Source organism: Anolis carolinensis, chromosome 2, assembly GCF_035594765.1.
Source record: "Anolis carolinensis isolate JA03-04 chromosome 2, rAnoCar3.1.pri, whole genome shotgun sequence".
Taxonomy (NCBI): domain Eukaryota; kingdom Metazoa; phylum Chordata; class Lepidosauria; order Squamata; family Dactyloidae; genus Anolis; species Anolis carolinensis.
The window spans coordinates 284,140,791-284,166,555 of record NC_085842.1 but is presented as its reverse complement, the minus strand read 5'-3'; the positions used below and the strand labels follow the sequence as shown (position 1 = coordinate 284,166,555).

The window sequence follows — 25,765 nt, the reverse complement described above, 5'->3', positions numbered from 1 at the left end:
TTTCCAGATATTAAAGAAGAGGACAAATTTAGAATATGTCCAGAATCCAGTTGATGAATCTGAATTACAATAGACTCAGTGAATGAACTGCTGAATTGTGAGGCAATACATATATGGATCTAACTGACTGAATCAGTATGTTCTGGTCAAGACTAGCAATAGGGTTTTGGCTGAAGTCTATTGGTTATTCCCAGCGAGAGTGGATCTATTGAATGAAATCCTGAATGATCAGTAAACACATAAATCAAGTTCATATGCATCTTCTCTATGTGGAAGAAACAATAGGATGACCAGCAACATTGGTTATTTATCTTACCCATAAGTCCTAATGAAAGATAAGCCAGACACAGATGAAAATAGCTTTCCCACTTTTTTGAAAAACAGTATTGTTTGTCCAGAAAGAAATTCTTTATTTTGAAAAAGATCAACATGATTTAATTGTTGCCATTCAATGACATTAAAATTTAGATACATGTGAAATACAAGAAAAATAACACAGCTCTTTATTAATACATTCTTATTATATGATCATCACTTTTGTCTTCTCTAGAACAGTAGCACTGACATAAACCAGTTCTAAAGCATTCCTTTCAGACTATCCAAGCACCATTTCCTCATAGAAGAATGCTCTGTAAATCCCAGTTATGTCATAAAGCTTATGAGTTGTTATTCATATTAGTAACTGTATAAAATAAATATCATTTAGCTTACTTTGTGTTCATTTTCCTTGTAATGACAACTTTGTATTATTTTCCCCACTTAACTACTTACCATGTAAGAAGTTGTTTTCTGCAAGCTTATATAGCAGTACTATGATATCTCTGGAGATATGTGGTTACTCTTACTTCAGTTAGAATATTTATGAGAAAATCAATCCTCTCTTAAATAATATGATATTTTCAGAGCACAGAAACTCCGTAGTGGTGTTATTTGGATGGGCTAGGGTGTTGGAAACTTCATTTAATTAAATGTATCTAAAACAGAGATGAAAATAGGAAGGCCTTCCAGATGTTGTTGGACTGCATCTCCCAGAAGTCCTAGCAGGCATAATAATAACATCTGGCTGCACTTTCCCCATGTCTGATATTACAGATAGAACTCAAACAAAATGGATTACATTATTAGCCAAGAAGATTTTTCAGTGTTTATTTTATGGTCCTTTACCATAGAAGACTGGAAGACTGGATCTGAAGACTTGTCTGATGATGCCATATTGATTAGCCCAGATTCGTGGTTTTCAACCTTTGTCCCTCCAGCTGTTTCAGACTTCAACTCCCAGAAGCCCCAGCCAATTTGGTCAACTATCAGGAATTCTGGGGCTGAAATCCAAAACACCTGGAGGACCCATAGCTGGGAACCTCTGGCCTAGATGTTCCCTTTAAAGTCCTCTCTTTGTGCCATGGCCACATGTTGTGAAAATGCCATGTTTGGTTATAGTTATATATTGGAGTAGCTCTGAGTTCTGTCTAAAGGCTGGCTGGCTTTAGAATTTAGGACATTCTGTGCTAGTGACAGTTTGACAATGGCTGGATAGACCTCCCACAGAGTTGAAAATCAAATTCCAGAGAAAATCAATGTCAAGTGTTTTTCTAAGTATTGTGCATCTCATTGCTTGAACAATTAGTTCAGATCAGATAATCCTACACTATAAAATAAATAAATAACATTTTTGTAAGAGATGCTGACCAAGATTATTAAGATTTCCCCAAAAGTTAGTTAAAAGAAAAAAGAGTTTGGATGATTTAGAATTTAGGTAGGGGTCAAAGATTAGATGCCACTCCACATCAGAAATATCAGGAAAATATGCTAGTAGGAGCCCTTTTCTGATAACACTGGCCTTCTGTGAGCACCTGCAGACATAGCAGGGCATTCATACATGTTTTCTAAGTGATACAATCTAAGCAGTCTGGATTGCATGTTGTTGCCCAGCATCTGAGTTTATACCCCAACAGCAGGAATAGAAAGCTGGCAATTTTGTTCTCCCAGTGAAGCAGTCTTACAAGAGTGTCCAATTTAATTCCCATTCTGTAAACTTAGAAAAAAAGAAAGACTGCAGGGAAGATAAGAGGAAGACACTGAGTGTGCAAACACTCTGACAGAAGCAGTAACCCCATTCACTTTTAGTTAAAGCATTTTATTGCTCAGGAGACTGTTTCACTGAAGCTGTTTCTAGCGACGCCCACTGCTTAGTTTTACAGGGCATCTGGGTACTATACCTACCATTTGAACTCAAAACAATATTGACACATACACATATACAATCTCATCAAGGTATAAAAGCAATACAGTACTCTATGGGAACTGGATACTTTGTTCAGCCCTGAATATGTAAACTGATATGCAGGATGGGCAATGTCCAGCAGTCCTAAGGCCTCATTGTTCTTCCCTATATCACCTGGAGCTGTATAATTCCACTGTTGCCACTATACTGGTTCAGTTATACAAAACATGTACCTTGTTTTAAAGCTGAATTGGGATTCTAGGATCAAATATCAGTACAAAAAAACAAGGGCTGGGCTCCTGCATCACAGGCTGCAATGCATACATTTGCAGTGATAGAGCTAAATCACTGACATAACATGCAATGGTGTTACAGAAATTGTGGTGCCCAACAGAGTTCCATGCAAGATGCCCTGTTGTACAAAGGGGTTCCCATCACACAATGGGGCAACCACAAATGGCAGAGACATTTTTTCCTGTAAGGTTTTGGATATCCATGACCTTTCAATGCCCTTCATTCTGGATTACCCAATATTTATAGGGTGGTAGAAGTGCAACCTCATTGGGCAAGTTCTCTCATACAAGCACAACCTCGTTGGGCATGGGTAGTCATTCTTGCAAAATGCTTAACTGTTTTATATCATAACTGTTGGGCAATGGCCATGCTGCTTGCTCCATTTGCATAATGCTCTCCCCCCACTGCCATTCTAAACGTTTGCAACCTGGTAGACATCATACATTTCCAAAAAAGATGTTAGCCAAAGTATAAGCTCCCAACAGATCTGCATTTTGAATTAATCACTAACCATGCAAGTAATTTTAATTTAAATTAGGCATGCAAGATGTCTGATTTAAGACTAAACCTTGTTTCCATGAGGATTTCAGGAATATGCTTTGGTTTAAGATGCTGTACACTCGTCACAGTACTTGTTTTAAAGTGAACTCACTCATTTGTTATTAATTAACCCAAATTTGGCAATAGTAGGGATTGTGAATCTTTCAGGCCATATGCTGCCAGTTCCTGTTGTAATACTGTATCCATTGTTTAATTTAATGGTACTCATTCCGACACTTAAATTGCACAATATATCCAGTTCATAGCATGTAGCTGAGGTCTTTTTTTATATGACCTTATTGACCTTATCACACTAGAGTTTGGATCCACTTTATATCCACTTTAGGGAGGGGCCTTTAAACAGCTCAGCCAGACAGGTCCTGGACCTCACTAAACTACAAACCCCAGAATTCTTCAGGAGGCAGAAACTGCATTTAAAATGGATAAATGCTCAATAAATGCTCAAGTAATGAATGACCTGGATGTAAAAATATATGTGAAATGTAATTGGACATGAATCTGTCTTAAATTTAAGGTGACCTTATAGTGATCTCCATGACCTGGACAAAATAATTCAAAAACCCGAAATCTAGGATAACACTTGCAGAGCTATTTCAGTCATATGAACCATTAATACAGGGCAAAATCTGGAACTGCTGTTCTTAAGGAAGTAATGTACCATTTTCTTTCATATTATATTCTTATACATGCATGCATGTTTAATGTTTCAAGCTGATGCAAAGATTTGGTAGTACAGGTAATTCCCAAATTAAAAACAAAATAGGTCATGTAGGTTTGTTCTTAAGTTGCATTTGTATGTAAGTGAGAACTGTAACTCCAGCCACATACACACAAGCTTTGGATAGCGTAGGGAAGGATTCATACCCCTGTGGTGTTTGGTTTGCTGTCTGTAACCCTTTCACTTCATTTTCTGTCCCTGTTATAATTGGATTTTGAAAAAATTGGCTTGTTGTGGAAACAAGAATTGGTGATAAAGCTTGAGTTGAGACTACTATTCCCCATGATAACTCTTTAAGGACTAAATTTCCCTTCCTAGGGTTAGATTTCTCTCACTTCCTGTTGTCTCACCTCATTCTTAACTATGAATCATTTGGAAGTTGGATGTTTGTCATTCAAGGACTGTCTGTACTCATTTGTTCGAAGTAACAATATATATTCCAATGGCTAGCAAATACTTTCACAGCACAGCACAGCACAGCACATTCTATTATACTTATCACCACCTTTCCTAGTTAATTGATATATGGGAAAATGGCAACTTTTCATGAAACAGATAAATTTAGTTATTTTTCTGTGAAAAATAAATTTAATATTTTCATATATTAATGGAAGTGCACCAGGTCTGACATATTGCAGAATCTTATATCATCCCATTTAAATGTGGCACTATTGTCAAAAGAAAAGGCATTTTAAGTCGCCAAGGAAGCCACCAAGCTAACAGAATGAAATTTGAAATGCCCCCTGTCAACAGATTTTTAAAATTGTTGATCTAATTGGTTAGTTTTCCAATTAGTTCCAAACCTCAACTCAGGAAATAGACTGTATCTTTTAGAAACATTACCTTTTGTGGCAGTTGTACAATGCCCCCGTACTAGTAAACTGTGATTTTGTACAATGGAATGTGCATTGATCTGTATGTGAAATGCACACCCATGTATAATTGTGAAACCATATGCAATACACATGCACATCTATGAACAAGACATATCCATGCACACTAGCAGCATATGTATGGAACTCTGCTTGCTTAATCTTGAATTGAATGGGGATGGCAAGCAGTTTTTAAAAAGTATTAATCGCCCTTCTTTACAACCTCTGCAAAAATACATATGGAGGACATGAAATAAGGTGTTCTATATTCCATGAAGAACAAAATTTTCCATTTCCCTCCCGTGGAAGATAGTTTTGAGGCCCAAGGCACCAACCTTCTTCTGCCAGCTACAGGACTGCTTCTCTAGTACCTCCCACTCTCTCACAGCCAATAGAAGTCATGCCCCTTGATGCCTCAAAAATGTCTTATGTGGCAGGAGATGATGGTAAGTTTCAGGAAGGTTGAACATCTCTTTCTGCAACCTTGTACAAAAGTTTCCATCAGAATGCAAGATGTACATTTATGTAAATTCAAATTATATTGACAGATCTTCCTGGCCCAGGAGGGAGATGACTATTCTATGTTTTTGCTTCTTCCATCTGCTAAGTTCTCTTATTTCTTCCTGAAATGTAAAAGTCCACTAAACCCAGACAAGCTACCAGCATATATTACACATCTTCAGTTCTCTATACCATTTCATGCTCTTCCGTTCTATACAAACTTGAAATGCTTATGGCATTTTGGTATTATATTTGGAATTTCCAGGTTAAGATTAAGCATTAGTAACTATTCTGATGCAATTTTCTTCACTTTTTGTAAAACAAATTCCACATATGTCTAAATAGACATGTTTCTTCTTATTAAAAGCTATCAATGAACATGCCTACTAAACAGAACAGCACAAAAAGGAATTCAGAATCATTTTAAGGTTTATGTTTGTATTGTATCTTAATCAATGCAAATTCATGCATATATCATTTCTTTTGTCTTTCCTTCTCCTTTTGCTTTATTCATAAGTCATTTAAAATAACTTAGTATTGTTGACACTGGTGTCTATAAGTACCAATATTCGGTTGTTTGTACTAATGAGGGTAGAGAAAGAATATCTCTCATTAGTGTGCCAGTGCCCTCCTGTGAAAACAATCAAGTTCACAATCATTTGTCTGCATTCCTTCCAGGTAGTAAAAGATTCATTAGACTGAAAGAAGCATGAAGCTTTTCTGACTACTGAGATTTGGATGCAGGGCCTTAATCTAGATAGCGAAAGTGATGAAATAAAGCCATCTCCTAGCCAATTATCTAGGAGCAAGTCTCCCCTGGACTCACTTCTGAATAGATATTTAGAGGATTTGAATGTGTCCCACTGAAAGCAATGGGACTGAAGTATCCAATTAGCCCACCGCCCTGTTGGAATACTCTTTCCTTCTGTTCTACAATCGAAACAAATCTGCTCATAAGATTTTTTGGAGGGCAGGGAATGAAAAGTGACAAAGGGAGTGGGGAGAGAAGTGGAAGGTCCTGTTGTACAATCATGTTGAACTTCTTCCAATAACTTCAATAGCAATTAGTCATAATTAACTTTTGTGACATCAATGTCCAAGACTTCTGGTTGCTCCTTTCACTATACAATATATGCTCCTTTTAAAAGTTTCCATCAGAAATATGATCAACAAAACAGAAGTAAGGAGAATGCTGATAACTTGCTTCATCAGCTTTCCCCAGCAAACTAATTTAGCCTAGATCTGTAAATGTGGCCACAAAAACAGAAATTTTAAGAAAAGTGGAGGCTGCTGAAATTCGAAGAGTCATCCTTAGATGCATTCAGAAGAAGCTTTCAGGCAGTATCTAGAAGGTTCAAATTGTTTTTGTTTATTTCTGCAATGATTGCCTGGCCTGATTATTTCATAGTCTTACAACTTAACTCTTCCAAGATCTGCAGATTTCTAATAGCAATATTTCAAGGAGTCAAAACCAAGAATGTTGGTATAGTTGATTTTACTTTTTTTTTTTTTGATAAAGTGAATGCTTATAGACATGAAGACTTGTGTTGGCAAAGAGCTCCATGACTTTCAAGGACAATCTCATTCCCTTCTGTGGCTGCATAAATTCATAAGTGCAAAGGGATTTATGTATAAGAGCAGCTGTGCTGCCTCCACTAAAATGAATGGGAACACTCACAGAATTAGTTGAGGGTGCATCTACACTCTGGAATTAATTCAGTTTGACACCGCTTTAATTGGCATGGCTCGAAGCAATGGAATCCTGGGTAGTTTGGTGAAGCACCAGCACTCTTTGGCAAAAAAGGGCTAAAGACCTTGTAAAACTACAACTCTTATGATTCCATAGGATTGAGTATGGTAATTAAAGTGATGTTAAACTGCATTAATGATGCAGTGCGGATGGGCCCTGAGGGAAACTGAAGTTATAAAGGTAATATTGGATCATGGGCCACTGAATATACAGATATTTACCCCAGCAGTTTTCTTCTTTTGTTTTTTAATCATAGGATAAATATTATGTTTCAAGATTAATCAAATGCTTATCTCCCACATGAGTAACTAAGGAAAAAAATTAAATATTTAAATGTTTCATTTATAAAGACAGTAATATTTTAAAAGCTATCATGAAATCAAGCTGCTATATTTAATACATTTGTGTGATTCTGTCCAGCAGTTCATTTATATATAACTGCCCTGAGTAGATGCTAAATGCTGCTTAGCAAAATGGCATTTAGGAATACTCCCATAAAGCTACTCAAAGTAATGCAATACATTGCAGGTATATTTACTTTGTGTTAAAAACTAGAAGAAATTAGAGTCCATTCTTTAATTATTCATACACACATGTCTACTGCATACATAATAAAACCAGGAATGATATTGAGAAGACTTAACTATGCTTGTTGGAATGTTATGGGTTTATGAGCAGATCCTTGTTGAAGGCATGAGTTTAAACAGTGAAACAATTCACATACTGTAGACTATAAAAGACTATTGGTTTGAATTGTGTCCACATCATTGTTTTTAACTGCTCACAAAACCACATGGGATGGCAGTTAAAAAGAGATCACTACAATAAGGACATGGAGATCTCAGTAACTATTCACTGGTCCGTTTTAACACGATGCAAATATGTAAACTTATTACCCTTGAGAAAGGTTTTTGCTTTGAGTAGCCTTACATTCCTTAACTTAGTCCTAGCAATCATCAAGCTATTGCATGCCCCATTCACGGAAGAAAAAAATGCTTTGTCAGAATGATGTAGCTTAATAGGTATGCTTCAAGCACATCTTTACCTAGAGTTTCCTTTAAATTATATTAATTTAAAATATCTATGAAATGATTTCTTTCCTTAAAAAATAACCAAAACAAATTAATGGGTTGGTTTTATGAAAATGACTCTTTACAGTAAGTAAAAAAGATTTATCACAGTTTTGGTAACTTGAATGAGTTCATACTGAAACAAAATCCTTCACATGTTCTTGATGAATTGGACATTATTGTGCTCTAGGTACATTCACTGGTATGACCTGAAGCAGTAGACACCATAGAGCTTGTGCTTTTTATCTGGAAAGCCCACAAAGCGGACCGCTGCTTCAGTAGGACTGCAGCGTTTTCTTGGCTTGGAGATCGGGTACCGGACACTGCCATCAGCCAGCCAGCCAGCATCACAGCGGTCATATCCTAGGAGTTTCCAGGCGGCAAACATTTGGCCTACTTTAGCAATCTGTGCACCGTCTTTGAGGCAAGCGTGCACTGCTTCATAATAGGTCAGCTTGGTCGGGTGAATTAGGTAGTAAAAACGGCCTAATGCACACAGAGAAAATAACATAAAGGGTATGAAAAGATAACCAAGGCAAAACTAAAATGATTTGGTAAAGGGATCTTCAAAGAATAATTCCTTAAAATTAGACCTACTGTAAAAACTACAATTACAAATCATACTGATCATATTAATATATTGCCTTTTGATTAATTGTGAACTTGCACTTAAATAAAAACCACACAACCCTATTCACATACAATGATGGGACTGAGCGAAGAGATTCAGAATTATGCAGATCTTAACTGCTGTTAATTAAATATTGTGTTTCATCTGATTTCTTGTACTGCCCCTTGCTACCTTTGAGAAATGATGGTTTAAAGTATCCCAAAGAAGAAGAAAATAGTTTTTATTATACACATACAGTTTCATAAATCAGATTTTCTTCCCCTGTGGCACTACATTCTTTGTTTGCTCAATAATTTAATTAATCCTAATGTTACTATTATATTTCAAACATTGTTGGACTTTTATTGGACTCTCAGTCCTAAAACTCAAGAAAATTATCTCCTAGTATGATTTTTGCTATTTTTTAAAAAAGTAATTTGCTATTTTGATTTGACATAAACTCTGAGAAAATCTCTATTGACTACGACTGATTCCTTGACTATACATGTGGAGAAGGGCAGTGGTGTTGATATGATGGATATTAGCTCAAATTTATCTTGTCAAGAAGTTGAACTTAATGATGGGAAGGTGAGAGTGTGCATATGCCGGTAATTAGAAATATCCAATCAATGGGTAGTAGATGGAAGTTCCCAGTTGAGGGGGCAACAAATTTACTCCAGGTTTTTGTGTGTTGTTATGGGGTGATCCATAGTGAAGAACCAATATTTGGAATACATTTCAGCTGGATAGCTGCTTTAAATTTGGATAAAAACCCAGCACATATTCAACACTCTGTCTTCTATTATATAATACTTATGCAGCAACACATATACATGGGAATGAGGTATGAAAAACAGAGCAGTTCATGAGATGAAAGTAAATTTCATCACAGCAACTCAAAAGCAAATATTGGAGAAAATATTTTTGCACTATACATCCCAGAATCTGCAACAATCATGGCTGGAGTAAATGCTGGATGGAGGCTTCTGAGAGCTGCAACACAGCAGGACAAAGTTTCCATGCTATGGCAATTGGCTAGCCCTCTTTGATCCCACTTTATTTATTTATTTTCCACAAATTACACAAAACTGCTGAAATGGCATAGGATGTATATGCATCAGTTTAATCAGCCCCGTTTGCAAGAATTTAGCTGGATCAGGATCTGATAAACATTTGCTCAATGTTTTAAAGTCTGTTTGTTTTGGAAAGGCAAACTCAGAATTGTCCAAAGCAAAAGAAATGTTTACTTTTTGCATGTTTTAAGGCAAATAAATTTTGTTGTACATAATGCCTAGAGCACTCATAAGCACAGAATGGGAGTATCTTAGTCTGTGGGCTAGAGACCAAACATCTGCTCTGTAACACGCATTCAACTTAAGACACATGTGAGAGACCCACATCTGAGTTTTCATATTTGAAAAAAAAAAACCTAGTCTGTTCCAGAAAAGGAAAGTCTGCTGAACAATGGTTCTGGTCCTTTCTTTTGTGTAGTGATTTCCAGGCATTAAAGCAATTCAGTTTGTCAAATGACAACTTTGCTATTATTGCATTCTAACATCAGGGAAAAAAAATGAAATTTCCCATCCCTTTATGCCACACCTCTTCTCATGAAAGGCAAACCTTCTGCTCAGCCTGTATGACATTTCCAATTTCAATAAGAATATTTCAGAACATGCACTGTATTTTTATAGACAGTGCTTCTGCTCCTTGACCTCTTCTACCTAGAACTCTGTAGAAACCTTTATGAGGGAACCTTTTAAGGAACCTTTTAAAAAAATAGGAACCCTGTTGATCTTTGATCTATTTTATACAACCAGGACAGAATCTGAAGTTGCCTTTTTGACAACAATTCATTTAATGCCTGAACTATCATGAAGGATGGAGCCTCCTGTGGTGCAATGGGTCAAACCCTTGTGCCAGTAGGACTAATGACTGAAAGGTTGGCGGTTTGAATTCGGGGAGCGGGGTAAGCTCCCATCTGTCGGCTCTAGCTCCCCATGCGGGGACATGAAAGATATTATGGGACACAAATCTTGAGTATTCTCTGATCTGCTGGCTCTTCCCCATAATCCTCAGAGATATTTGCAATCACCCAAGAGAATTCTGGTTGCTTATGTTAATTTAAAATGCTATAGGTTGAATCTGAAGCCTTCTCCATGCAATGCACATACTTTACATTTACTTAAGACCTGAATTTGCAAGGACTGAATTACAACTGCTACAATATGGGTTTTGTAGTCCAATCCCTCCCACCCCTCTGCAATTCGATTTATGATTTTTCTTAAGTATATGTCACTGGATTCTGCTCTTCCTTCCCTAAAACATCTTCTTTAAAAGGAGGGGATCAGAATTCCTTACCATTAAACCTGGATGTAAAACAGAAGACATCATATCTGCTTAGGTCCTTATTTGAAAAGCCGTAATTTCTGATTCCAGGCACTGTGTTCTTCCCACCACAAGGTTCCCTGGGATTTGTGATAGGATATTGAACTGATCCATCATTGAGCCAGCCTGCATTGCACCAGTCCAGACCTAATCGCCATGCTTCATACAACTGGTCAAAGGAAGCTATAACTGCATCTTGCTCCAGGCAGGCTTGTTGAGCTTCGTGGAAGTTAAAGCTGTAGCGACCCAGTTGTGGAAAGTAAGGAAATACAATGCCTAAAAGAGAAAACACAAGGGTGGATGGGGTGCAAAAGGTTATTGATTATTTTAAAATACCTTGAGCCTGTCTGCACAAAGTATGTCAGAAAAGGTAAAAATTACATTTATTGTAAACAGAAACAAAGTTTGAAATGTTACTCTTTACATCCCAATCCCCCTACCTAGCATTATCAATGTGGTGCAGTCCAAAATGTATTTTCTTGTAGTCAGAAAGCAAACTTCACTAGCTCTCAGAGGGGCTGGGGAAAATACAGAGGTCATCTGTTTGCAATGGCAAAAATTAGCCCATTAAAAACCTTGTTAAGTTTAATATCTGGAAATATAGGCTGTCAGTAAGCCAGCTGTTTAGTCTGAGAGTTTCGCCTGACTGTCTTCCACAGCAGGCTTCTTTCCCAGATAGGATCACACCCTTTTCCTGTTGGAATGCCACCAATTTTGAATGCTGTTCTCAAACGTGGCCTTATTGCCATTTGAAACAGATTCTTATTCTTCAAGCCAACTGAATTTTTTTAAAAAATTGGAAACCATTTATGGATGTTTGAGCAAGAAGAAATCTAATGCTGTAATAATGTGTGGTTAGAGTTATCAATAATTTTAGTAGGATTATTTTACTGGGTTTGTAATGGCAAAATAATACATTTTCTCTTTCTTTTCATGACAGAAGGTGTGTGGGGGGGTTAGAACTCTGCTGCATTTTATTTATATGTTCTTTTTGCTTTGTTTTTCTTTTTCTTTCTTATGTTTTCATTCTTTAATGTATATTATGGTGATTGTATAGTATATTGTTAGCGTCAGAAATCAATCAGAAATATATTCTCATTCTTTGGTTCTGTTTAATGTAAGATAAGAGCATCTATGCAGCATCGAGCACTCAATGGCTCGTAGGCCTAACTCGCAGGGCCTACAGTCAAGTGTTGAGTGCTCAATGCTCATTGGCCCGGCAGCCAGGGCCTACAGTCGACTGCGGGCCATGCGAGTCAGGCGTCTGAGCCATCAAGCACTCGGCTGTACGCCCGGCAGGCAGGGTCGAGCACTTGATGCTCATAGATCCAGCAAGCAGGACCTACAGCCGAGTGCCGGGCCTGCTCAGATGTAGGCCCTGGCTAGCAGGCCCTGGGGCTTTGCCACACAAGGCCCAAAAAATCTTTGGTTTTTTTGGACCTTGGACGGAAAATCTCATTTGTATAGGCACCCGTTTCTGTAAGGGCCATACAAATGGTACAAATAGAAACATTTCGTGATTCCATACAAATGCACACCACTAAATGATAGTGTGAATAATAAAAATCTGGTTGAGATAGTGCTTGTAGTTCTGGAAGGACTCTAATTTTTGCTTCTCATAGACTTGACATGGGGATTTGGTTAACCAGTTAAAATTCATGAGTAAACCAGGTTTTTTAAAACCTGAAAAATTTCAGGAGTGGTTTGAACCTCTAAACCGCCCTCTTGGCTATGGGCTAGGCTACATGAAACCAACATAGTTCTCTAGATACCAGGTGTTAGGGACAAGCAACATGGTGTTTTGTATGTTTATGATGTATTTTTGCTCTGCTAATAGGTTTTTAGAAGAATCCAGCATTATACCGTATAAGAAAGCCTCACATTCTTGGCATCATCTGCATTATTATTATTTTCTTTTATAGGACTCTAATACAGAGATAAAATTGGGAAAAAATGCTGAGGAGAGGTTTATCCTCCCCCATCAGTGCGTAGTAACTTTAATCCAAATCATGAACATGACACTGTTATCATGTTGCTCCATGTCAACTTGGCTTTATGATTATTGTCACTGATTTTTTTGGCAGGATACCTGCCATTTTGTCATTGCTTTTCTGAAAAAGTGTGATTTGCCCAATGGATTTCCATGGATAAGTAGGGATTTGAAGTCCAGGATTCAAACTATTACAACATACTGTCTCTCACACACAGGTGGCAATGTAAGCAATCAAGGCTTATCAGCTTGCTATATATACAATATACATATAATCAGTACTACTGCAACAGTTCTTTCATCAACAACCTTTTGTTTGTTAGCATGTACAAGCAGTCCCCAAGTTATGAACAAGATAGGTTCTGTAGATTTGTCTTAAGTTGAATTTGTATGTAAATCAGAACAGGTACATTTTTAAAGTATAACGCCAACCAAGGATTGGTGATAAAGCTTCAGTGGAGATGCCTTTTCACCCTCTTCCAGGAGTGATTTTCTTTATGAGTGGTACATTTCTCTCACTTCCTGTTGTCTCACTCCCGTTCTTAATGATGAGTCACTTCAGTCAGATGTTTGTAGATTGAGAAAGGCCTGTAGTTTAGTTTTTACATGAGCTATTATTTCCATTTATTCAAAATGGCTTTTGAAAAACATGCTACTTTAGACATACATAGTGGTCACAGCTAATCACTGAAATTTTAAGAACCAAAAAATAAACATAATTAATTTCTTAATTCTTTCCAGTTCCTGGAAAGTAATTCTTCAATCTTTCATTAGTCTGATCGTTTTTGCATTCAGAGCTTATGAAAGTACACACTTTCTGTGAACACTGGCTTTGTACAATTCCACTTCTGATACCTTATTGGAAGAAATTCTAGAAACAGAAAAGCTTCTATTTAAAAGCTCTTCTATTTTTAAAAAGAGAGGCTACATACAAAATAATTCATAGGAAAATGTGTTCACAACTTAGTATCTGAACTGATTCGGTGCCTGTCACTAACAGATTAGAGAACAAAGGCGGCTTTGGTTTGTACAAGAAACAGCATTACGCTGTTTCTGAAATAATGAATGCCTACTTTAAGATCTAATAAAGGTTGTTTCCTGTGCAGTGATCATTCAAAATGTGGGAGTTTAAGTCTGCCATCCTACTCCTTTGTGATTCCATTTTGAAGCAGGACTCTAAGAACAGGACTGAATTTAAATAGATATTTGCATGGCATCTTATTGACTTCCATAGACTTTCTACCTGCCTCCATTTCCCCATAAATTAAAATCGTACATTGGAGAAGAGCATAAAAAACTTTGAAGGGTAGAATAAGGACTGTTTTTAAGAACAGGTGACATACACCATACCACATTCTGTACCTGAAGATCCTAACCCCCCAAATGCAAATGAATTGAACTATTCACCCCCCCACCCCCAAGAACAAATATTTTGGGTTTTAATGTTAGGGATCAGCAAGTTCCTTCTGGTCTATTCAGCAAGCAATGTGATATGTGGATGCCCCCCGTTCTATTTTGAGGTGAAGAGATACCCCCACAAGCACTTTGTCCATGGACCAGAACTGATCAATGTCTCACCTCCCTAGCACTGTTGCTCCAACTTGTTACACTCACTGAAGCTGCTGAAACATATGGGGATTACTGTCATCTTGTTAAATTTGGTCTTAACTAACATTGCTGTTGATATATTTGGATTTCTGGAATCTGTCTTATTTATTTATTTTTTCATTCTGTTTATTTGGTTTTATGTTATTTAAAACATGATGATTGTGATGGTTGTCCCTTCTTATTTGCAGGTTTAACCTTTGAAAATTTAATTATTCATTAATTGATTTGATTAATATGTTATCCTTAGAAATGTATATGTCTTCCATGATGATTCTATGGGCAACTTCTACCAGAACCTAGAGATTCCTAGAGAAATATTTTCTCAGATAAAGGTGCACGACTGATTACAGACATGTCTGAATGAAATGGTTTACCTAGGTCCATATCAGTTATATTCCATGGAGTCAACAATTAATACAATGAATCTACTGAAGATGAGGCTAGCAACATGACGTAGGGAAATGCATTGAAGTAGAATGCAGTATAGATAGAAGGTAAAAATTTATCAGACAGAATACTTGCAAAATGAAAACATTTTCTCTCTTTGGGAACCTGATATGCTCCTAATACTACTTTAAAAACTGTACTGCCCTATAGAAACCTGCCTCTAGTCTGTAAGGGAAGGCTATCTCTCAATTCTACCACCATCACAGTCATGCCTGGAGAGGACAAGGGCTAGAGATAGATGGTAAATAAAGAAATATCTGGTCACTCAAAGTCTTGTCCAAGTGAATTACTAATTGCAGCTGATCTGCTATTTTATATTGTTCTTACATGAAAATGATCATTGACAGTTAAGTAATGTTAACCACAATTGGAGAGCAGCATCAAACATCTGTTTTGCAATATAGAATGAACACAGACTTATATGGATAAAGACTTGGCTCATAAATATTAATATGTCCTGTCCAAAGACATGCCAAGATTTGAACATTGAGGGACACTGATTTTCAATTTGGAAAATCCAGCTAGCACAATGGGTTATTTTCCCCATAATCATGTAATTCTATCTTTATTCCTTTAGAGACTGCAGTTACCAGCTGCATGCCCTGAAATCTATTTCTGCTTTCCAGCATACTGGCAGAAGAGAGCTTAGAGACAAAGACAGTGTTTTGTTGTTGAATAATTAGATGAATAACTCTCCTCAAACATCTCTGAAAACATTTTTCCATATTGATTTCTGATGGGGAAAGGATTTGATGAAATCCATATGGTTTGCCCAATAGTTTTCCAGTGACCAGTTTTGCTTTTACAATAACCAAGATTCAGATTCTAACTGTAATTCCTGTAAAGTGTCCTTGAATTGTGACATGAACACTGTAGTCAATTATTACGTTTAAGAGTAACCACACTGTATTTACAGTGGGACTTAAATTTCCTGTACCCTAAGTCCAAGTGGAAAAAAAGAAACTAACTTCAGCCAGAGTAAAGACATTGACTTCCTTCAGTACTAGTCTAAACAAAAAAGTAAGAACTCTTATAGCCAGAGTTAGCAGTAGAACTTGCTATACATATACACTTCACCATCTTATACTGGCACAGATATTTGCCCTGACAAGCATTTTTCCAATGGATGTTTCTGTAATTCTGGCAAAGAAAATTATCTAACTTCTTCAGAATATGTCATTGTTTCCTATTATCCCCTACCTATATCCAGGAAATGAGGTTAGGAGCATAGGAAGCTGTCTTACATTAGGCCAGGCAATTTGATGATTAGAGATGGAATGAAAATTGTAAATGTGTCATCCTTGATGTGAGAAGGCAATACATCCTGTGGGAAAAATTGTTAACTGCTGTGCAATTTTTGTCTTTTAGGAAAGGCAAAAAGAACAGTCCTTTTCTTTATTTATCTGTGCAAAAGTATACTATATTTTATGCAAACATACAGTATTCTACCAAACAATTAAAAAAAAACCAATTCACTTGCAATCTAACAGAGGGGAGAGAAGACTTTTGAATTTTTTTTATTTTCATACATGAGTTTGAAATAAGTGAATATTGGTATTTACATCCCCATGCATGATATCCCTCAGACCCAAAATAAATCATACGCATCACTTGAAGCATAGCTTCTATATGAGGAAAACTTTAACATATGCTCTTCTTTTGTGATCAGTCATCCATTATGATGACTTTGGGTTGTTGTGTGTTTTCCAGGCTGTATGATGACTTTGCTTGCAAGTTTAGTTCTTAAAAAACTGAAACTTCATGGCTGAAGGGAAAATGCTGTAACATGTGCTCTCCCACTATGTGCTCTCCCACTATGCTACAATCTGTCCTTCTTCTGGTGTTCTGGTTTTCAATACAACACAACTCTGAAAAATTTGGCAGTATGTACAAGATCTTAGTTCAATTTGCAAATGCTAAGGGCACACAGATGACTTTCTATCAGTAGTAGATTGCTCAGAAAACACAGAACAACCTCTCCATATTATAATTTACTGTATGCATATAGCATGGCCTAGAAAAAAAACTTGTATTGTTCTGTTAAGTGAACTCACTTAGGAATGATTAGCTATTGTGTCCAACTGAGAGCTGTTGCTAAAAATAAATAGTTTTGTCAATCTGCCAAGAGCCATTTTTTTTCAGTAGTGTAACTAAGGAAAACTGCGTATTGATTCAAACATTTGTCACTGGTTATTTTTGCTCCATCCAACAAATGAAAGCCTATGTTACATAGATTTTAATGTCCTCAAAGAAATGTGGTAATGTTTTCTGAAAGTTATGCATTTTGAATATAAAACTTTTCATTTAAAATGCATTTCAAAAATTGAGCTTATAGTACAGCACAGAAAAGGATTATGCATTGGGGCATAAACCTTATAATGAATAAAAAAACAATTAGTCAAGTGTGTCTTACTAGCAAAAATTAAAATGTTTAATTCTTAGCATTGCAATGGTTACCATATAGATGAACTAATGGAAGCTCATCCTTTATGTACTAAATTAAAGCTTGCCAAAAAAAAAATGATCATGGGTTCCCACAAAACATAGAACAATGGAATTCACGACATGTTGAATATCCATTATTTGTAATTCCAAAATCCAAAACACTCCAAAATCCAATTTTGTGACAGAGATAGTGACCCCCCCCCCTTGATGTCTGATATTGAATTCTAGTAGTGAAGGCTAAATGGTCTGTTTATCTTCTGTAAAACACACTTTGTTTCGTGTATAATTCAATTTCCCTCTTTCTGTGGGCATTTATTTATTTATTTATTTTCTTAAATAAAAATCATCATGTCTGTAGGCCATTTCCGCAATCAGAGATGGCAAGCCTTTGAATACCAGTTACTGGATAACAACAGCAGAAACACACTATTCTGCTCTCTAAGCTTCCCATGTTTTTGGCTCACAATTGTGGGAAACAAGATACTCAACCAGATAGGCCTACAGAGTGATCATCAGCAGGGCTCTTCTTACTGAGTTCTTTTTCTAATTCTTTTAATAATTAATAGCCCAGTCCCAGTCCCAGGAAGAATTTATAGAATCACGAAACAGTGTTCCAGTGCCAACATAAAGGAATCACTCTCCTTCTACTTTGAAGGCATAGTCTTTAATCCCAGCCTTTATTTTTTTTACCAATATTAGCCCAATAGCTGGGTTAGGAACCACCACAGCAGTATTGTTGCTTCTCTAACAAACTTGCTGTTATTCAAACAGCACCACTAGTCCTTTTGTTCCGAGTATTCTATATCCTATCAGTATTTGTCACTGACCCCTCCCCCCCCCCCAAAAAAAAATCTGAGAATCAAGAATGATGACACAAATCACACTTTTCCTTTTGGCTAATGAGTTTTATTTTTGTATCATTTGGGATAGATCCTCTATGCCCAAGCGGAAATAACCAGATGATAAATGCGTTAAACATCAGGAATAGACACTGGTGTTAGGAAATGGGAACAATATTCGATCAAAATGGGTTTCCTAATAAAGTACAGTATTTACCCTAGATCAGTGGTTCTCAACCTGGGGTCCACAGATGTTTTTGGCCTAAAACTCCCAGAAATCCCACCTAGTTTACCAGCTGTTAGGATTTCTGCAAGTTGAAGGCCAAAAACATCTGGGGACCCCAGGTTGAGAACCACTGCCCTAGATGCCCAAGGGGGGTTTTCCATTGTCAGCAGTTGCCAGCGAAAACAAATGCATGTGGGGTGCCTCGTGGTGCCCCACATGCCTTTCTCTTTCCACATCAATGATGGGGACAGGGCAGAGCATGTTGGCACCCTGTTCCTGTCTCCATCATATGGAGAAAGGGTGACAATGAGCAGCAACATGTGTTGATCAGCTGCCCTGTCCCTTAGCACATGGGGAAAAGGAGAGGAAAAGGAGAGGAAAAACACTTTCCTCCCCATGGTGGAGGAGGAATCTGCTTTTGGCACTGATGGTGCTTGGCAGGCCCTGTCGAAGCTGTGGATAAAAGCAGAAAAACAGGGCAATTTTGCCCCATGTGAAGAGGTCCCTTATATACTTGCAGACCTCTTTTAAAAAAAAATTATTAAGCAGTCAGTAGCAAGGAGGATGCTTAGTATATGAAATATCTCAGGCTCGATCTCTAGCATCTAAAGACAGAGCTGACAAAACTCCTGTCTCAAATCTTATGTGAAATACTGAGAAGGCTATAGTTCATATAAAGTCTACAGATTGTGAGTAACTATAGGCAAGAAACTTGTTTGTGAAGCTCTCTGATGTCTCTTCCCTAGACAAGATGACATGAGAGTGCAGAAAACTTCTATTAACCAGACTGGGTTCTCAAAATACTCTATTAGGACTATAGGTCAATAGGAGGGTTTCTCTGCTATACAGATTATTGAATGAAGTGATCGAATAGTATGATTTAGAACAAGACAGCTTCCTATGTTTTTGCCCATCTTATTTCCGTCCTGGTTTTGAGTTTGCTCATACAGATAAAAGAGAATTTGACATGAAGTCATAGCTAATGTGTCATATATTTTATATTTCATGGAAATATACGTCTTTTGATAAAACACAAAAGACTAGGGATCACATTATTGCTCACAGATGAACTTCAGTGCACACTCTTGTCATACATAAATTCTGCATCCACAGACTCAACCAACTACAGCTTGAATATATTCTAAAAAGCAAACCTTGATTTTGTCATTTTATGTATCCATGGAGATTGGGACTGGAGTTGTGGGGTCATACAACCAAACTCCAGTGGATGGGAAGGGTTGAATACACACACACACACACAGCTCTTATTCTACTTATCTGTATTTACTCTAGTCTAATGCAGCATTGAATCTAATGCGCACCTCAATTTTCAAAACTCTGAAACCCAAAAAAGGATTTACCATTTTATGTGAATTTAATGCACACTCTAATTTTGAGGAAATAATTTAGTGAAAATGGTGAACATTAGAATCGAGTAAATATGGTACTTTCTAATACAGACTGGCTTATGTTTATAGGAGTAAATGTAAGCTATAAATGTAACAGATAAATATGATCATATCCATCACCCTCTTTATAATCAGTGAAGCTATATGAAGTTATATGTTATATGTTATAAGTTATATGTTAGAATAAAATAAAACAGTATCATGTTATATGAAACTCCATGAAACTCAAATAGCTGCATACATCCAATGATTTGAAGCAAATTACACACCACATTTTTTTAATGTTCAGTATGTTGTAAATGTGCTTAAACTAGTACATACCTATATGCAATGGGACGTTATACCATCTTTGAGACTAATTGAAAGAGATCTGAAGCATAAACTTTCATAGATTGAGTCAGCTTATGCTACAAACCTATTTTGGTTAGTCTCAGAAATGGTACAATATTCCTTTATATATCAATTCATACATACCAATTGCATTATAATAGTACATACCTGGTTGGAGTTCAAGGACCTACCTGAAAATGGTGAAAACACTGTTGTGTTCACACAGAGATGAACTTCCTTGAAATTATAAAACCAAATCTTCATCTCATTCACAAACAAAATACTTCTGCACTATTAATGTATAGAGCTTATATCGACAGATTTGAACACAAATTGTGCCATACATGTGCATTTACAAATAATTTCCCACTCATTTTGAGTTTTTGTTCCTTTAGAGACATTAGATTGTGATGACATGGTTAAATAAAACAAGTCACTTCAAGTTCACTTCAATTTTAGTGAAATAACATGACTTAGGCAGCTAATTCAGAAATTGCAATTCAATACTCACTTACCAGGGAATAAAACTTATTAAACTCAATGGAGCTTGCATGTCAAGTATATTGAGGATTTCACTCTTAGAATGGTAAATACGTTAATCTTTAAACAGTAAGGATGAGAATACTACAGTACAACTGAAATGGCCTAAATTCCTCTGACTTATGTAGGCAATGGCCCATTTCAGATGCACCTTATGAACTAGTCATATTCATACAAAAGATCTTGCAATAATGAATGTAAATCTGTTAATGAAGGTGGCATAGCATCTTTTGATTGATTCAAGAGAAGAGTCAGATCTGGGTAGACTTTGATAAACTAAGAAGAAAAGAATCTCATGATTAAAAGTGACAGTTTAATAGCCTCAGTATGTGGTATTAAAACCATTCTTCCATTGCTCATTTTATTAAGTATTTTCCTTTATGACAGGACTGCTTACCTTCTAAATTTAGGGATACAATAGCTGTGTCATCTTCTAAGCCTTCAATAACTTCACATTTATATTTCCCGTAATCTTCCAGCATTATATTTGTGATTACAAGAGAGACATCATTTTCAGTGCTTTTCTTTAAGGATACCCTTCCTTGGTAATTTCCATAGCTCTTTTTGTGGTATCCCATTTCAACATAGACGTCGTCCTCTTTGAGGTAATCTGAGGTGAGTTTGGTCCACTTGATCCGAATTTTATGGAGACCTGAGTCAGGTGATGCATGTTGACGGTAAAATGTACATGGCAGTGTAATATTACCACCCCGCTGTGAAAAGACTTTACTTTGTTCTGCTTTCACAAGAAGGCGAGGTCCATTTTCTGATTACAAATTGGGAAGAAAATACACATGAATTAGTATAAAGCACTACATTCCACATGTGAGAAAGGAATATTCCTGTACATGCCTGAATGAATGGATATATGCAACAACAACAAAAAAACCAATAAAAAGAATGAAGCAGCAAAGTGATTTTTTATTAACAGCTGATCACTATAGAGCTTTGTGAGTTTTGTGTCTTTATTCACATGCATTATTTGCATAGGCATTGGGTTCTATGAGATAGCAATGTATGTGACTCTTATATTTAAAGTTTAATGAGAATATATATATATATATATATATATATATATATATATATATATATATAATAGTTTTATGATCTGAATAGAATAACAAATAATATCAACTCTCTGAAGTCAAAGTACATAGTATCCTGAGGAAGAAAAGTTCTATAGCAACTTGAAAACATGGTTGTTCCAGAGCGCGTTTAAATGAACAGGCCTGTCATTAGAATACTTCTTTCTGTTTTAAAAGCATATGGCACTTTACTTATTTCCATGATACAGCACTTTATGAAACCTGTCCCCACTGGTTTGCTTTTAATTACTCTGATTTTATCTGCTTGGATTTTAATGTATTTGTCCATTATTTTATTTTGTGTATTGTTGGAATGTTTTAAGTTTATGTCAAATATGTTGTTGTTGTTTCAGGCTTGTCCCTGTTGTGAGCCGCCCCGAGTCCCTTCGGGGAGATGGGGCAGGATATAAAAATAAAGTTTATTTATTTAACTTTGTCTTTCCTGAAAGTAAAAATACAAAAACTAGGAGCATGCTAATGCCACAGATCTTAGGCTGGAATGGGATAAGTCAGGGTGAAAGTTCTTTTTTATGTCTGGAAGGGGCTGTGATTTGAGGGACATCTCCAGCAGTAACCTCAAATATGGTTGCTGAAAACTTCTTGGACATATCACTGGCAGCAGGCTTCGAATCAGAATATGCTGAGACCATTCTGGGTGCAAGGTAAATGTTCTAATGCCAAGGTAAAATCAGAAGTTGGACACACATGAAGCTTAGCAGTGTCAACACTGACTGCTGCAACTCTCATAGAGTCATGTTTAATTAGGATAGAGCCATAGATTGATGTGGACACGACTCAAGGCTCAATTGTTGGCACTTCAGCATGAGTTGGGTCTGAAAACATGCACTACGTTTAATGGTCTAGATAAGTGGTTCTCAACCTCTGGGCCCCCAGATGTTTTGGCTTCAGCTCCCAGAAATCCTAACAGCTGGTAAACTGGTTGGGATTTCTGGGACTTGTAGGCCAAAACACCTGGGGACTCACAGTTTGAGAACCACTGGTCTAGATAAATATAGAGCTCTAATCAGCCTGGATGATGTTGAGTTTATCTTCCATTTTCACTTTAGTCTCCACTATACTAGCTTTATATCAGCCGTAGATTAATAATCTCTATATGAAGGTCCCCTATGTTTCTGAGAGCTATTTACCCAAATGAATGGGCAAATAGCATTATAGACTTAGCATTTCAGACAACATGTAGATGGAACAAACAGGTCTTCACACTTCCTAGAAATTAGTCTCATATCCACACACTATCCCATTTTGTAAACTGACTTGCGCTATGGATGGGTATTAAATGTATTTGGAATACCTAATTTTTAAAAAATGAAGTTTTAAAAGAAGAAAACCACTAAAATCTTTTTCATTTCAAATGCCTCTTATCTGTAGAAGCATGATTTTTTTTATAAGAGATTTCAAGGGCCAGAGTGGGATAATAGTTTGAGTATTAGACTGGGGCATTGGGAGACCATGGTTCGAATACCTGCTCAGCCCTGGATGCGCACTGAGTGATCTAAGATAAGCCACACTCTGTGAGAAGAATAGCATCCCCCCTCCAAACAAAAGAAAACCCTAGGATAGGTTCACTTTAGTGTGGTCAGAAATCAGAAATGACTTGAAGACAAACAGCAACAAGAGATTTAAAAAGCTCAATAACATGTTCAGAAGGGTTAGCTTGGCCAATTGCTTTTATCAAAAGCCTTGAAGCCTGAATGGCCTTTCTGAACCATCAATTTCTGTCTGGAGACAAACCTGGAATGCCCAGAGCTGGAGGGAGACAGCAGACAGCCCAATTGATACAGTATCTCTCTTCTCTGGAAGCCTGTTCACTCACATGTTTTTCAAGTATCTCAGCTACAGATATAACTGTTTCTTAGAAATACTGAGGAAGTGCATTTCCCAACATTCCAAAGCAAGAAAATAAATACTAAGGGCCCTTCCACGCAACCATATAACCCAGAATATCAAGGCAGAAAATCCCTTAATATCTGCTTTGAACTGCATTATCTGTGTCCACACTGCCATATATTCCAGTTCAAAGCAGAAAATGTGGGATTTTATTCAACTGTGTGGAAGGGGTCTTACTGAAGCTTGAAAACAACTGAAAAACTGTGGGATTTTTTGTCATTGTTGTTTCTTCACTTAAGAAAAAAACCATACATGTGGCCCACACATGTTATACCTAGAAGCTGACTCAAATTGAGGAACTGAAACAGGAATCTAAAGAGGAGACACACTGAAAGGGTGATCTGTATTCTGTTATAAAGACACAGTGATAGGAGTTAGGCAGCCAGATTAGCAAGGAAGCAATAAAACAGAGCAGGAAAAGGAGTCTTGATGGGAAGGAGTGATGAAAGTGGCTTGATTTGTTTGAGACTCAGACTACAAAGAGTTCAGAGGAGTTTATAAATGATAAGAACATTCCACATTGCTCAATTCATGTTCCAACACATAGCTATTGAAAACTAACATTTCTGGCCATGATTACAACATTTCTGTTGAGAAGTAGTAAAGTTGCACATAGAGTAGAGTCTCACTTATCCAACGTAAGTGAACGTTGGATAAGCAAATATGTTGGATAATAAGGAGAGATTAAGGAAAAGCCTATTAAACATCAAATTAGGTTATGATTTTACAAATTAAGCACCAAAACATCATGTTATACAACAAATTTGACAGAAAAAGTAGTTCAATACACAGTAATGCTATGTAATAATTACTGTATTTACAAATTTAGCAGCAAAATATCACAATTTATTGAAAACATTGACTGAAGAGAACATTGAAAGCGTTGGATAATCCAGAACGCTGGATAAGTGAGACTCTACTGTATTTATATTGAACAATTATTGCAATGAAAGAAGTTGGAGTACTGAAACTAAGCACTGAAATTAAGAAATGTACAGCTTAAGCATGAACGTTTCGTGAGTTAAATTTCATGCTGTAAGAATCTTTAAAAAAATAAATGATAACGCCATTTCAGCAGTAACTTTCTGCATATGTATAAGATAAAATGATATGATACTGTGGAAAGGAGTTGGAGCAGTGTCTGCTAACTTGTTCCTGTGTCTTAACAGCCTCAGGGCCTTTCCATGCAGCCAGAATATCAAGGCAGATAATACACAATATCTGCTTTGAACTGGGTTATCTGAGTCCACACTGCCATATATTCCAGTTCAATGTGGATTTTATACAGCTGTGTGGAAGGGACCTCAGAAATACAACCAGACCTTACTCTCATGTGAGATATTTGGCTTTTGTGGGGGAATAAGAAGGCAGATTTACATCTATCTATCAGTACTGGAGGCTCCTTTAGAAGATTTCTTATTCTTATTTGAGAAATATATGGTATGAAGGAGTTGCATGTATATCACAGGCTGCACTTTTCCCTACTCTGTCCAATACTCTGATTGCACATGCCATACTAAGCAGATGCTATACCACTACATGTGTCCAGACACCTAACACCTCCTAATAGTGACTTCAATAGGTGGAACACATAGCCCAGTCTGTTTTGGATTTGTGATGTTGATGCTTCCACTCAGTCACATCTGACAATAAATTAATGGATGACTGAAATTCTGAAGCAATCATTGCTTGAGGTGCATTATTCTCTCTCAATGGGTCCAAAATTATATGATATCTTATAAGGAAATATAGTATGGAATAAATGTATGGAACTTTAAAATCTATTGTATCATTATTGCAGATGAGTGGTTTTTGGCAAGTTACTAATAGAATATTTAGTTTGTATGAATATTTAAGTCTGTGAGTTTGAGAAAAACAAAGTGGCAACATTCACCTTGCAACATAAACTCTTATTTTCTGCTTGACAGTGAACAAACCAATGGAAGCCTTGATATA

At 36.7% G+C, this 25,765-nt stretch overlaps 1 protein-coding gene across 3 annotated transcripts in view; it reads right to left on the bottom strand.

Moving 5' to 3' along the window:
• Positions 1 to 386: 386 nt before the first annotated feature.
• The window catches only part of hapln1 (hyaluronan and proteoglycan link protein 1), an 88,755-nt gene continuing 63,376 nt past the window's right edge, over positions 387 to 25,765 (bottom strand). For all 3 annotated transcript variants that reach the window (XM_008103009.3, XM_016990927.2, XM_062972275.1), the window contains exons 3-5: positions 21,214 to 21,582; positions 10,956 to 11,258; positions 387 to 8,473 (exon numbers count right to left, since the gene is read on the bottom strand). In XM_008103009.3, the coding sequence (XP_008101216.1) occupies positions 8,184 to 8,473; positions 10,956 to 11,258; positions 21,214 to 21,582 (962 nt within the window). In that variant the 3' untranslated portion in view covers positions 387 to 8,183. The remainder of the gene's footprint in view (positions 8,474 to 10,955; positions 11,259 to 21,213; positions 21,583 to 25,765) is intronic.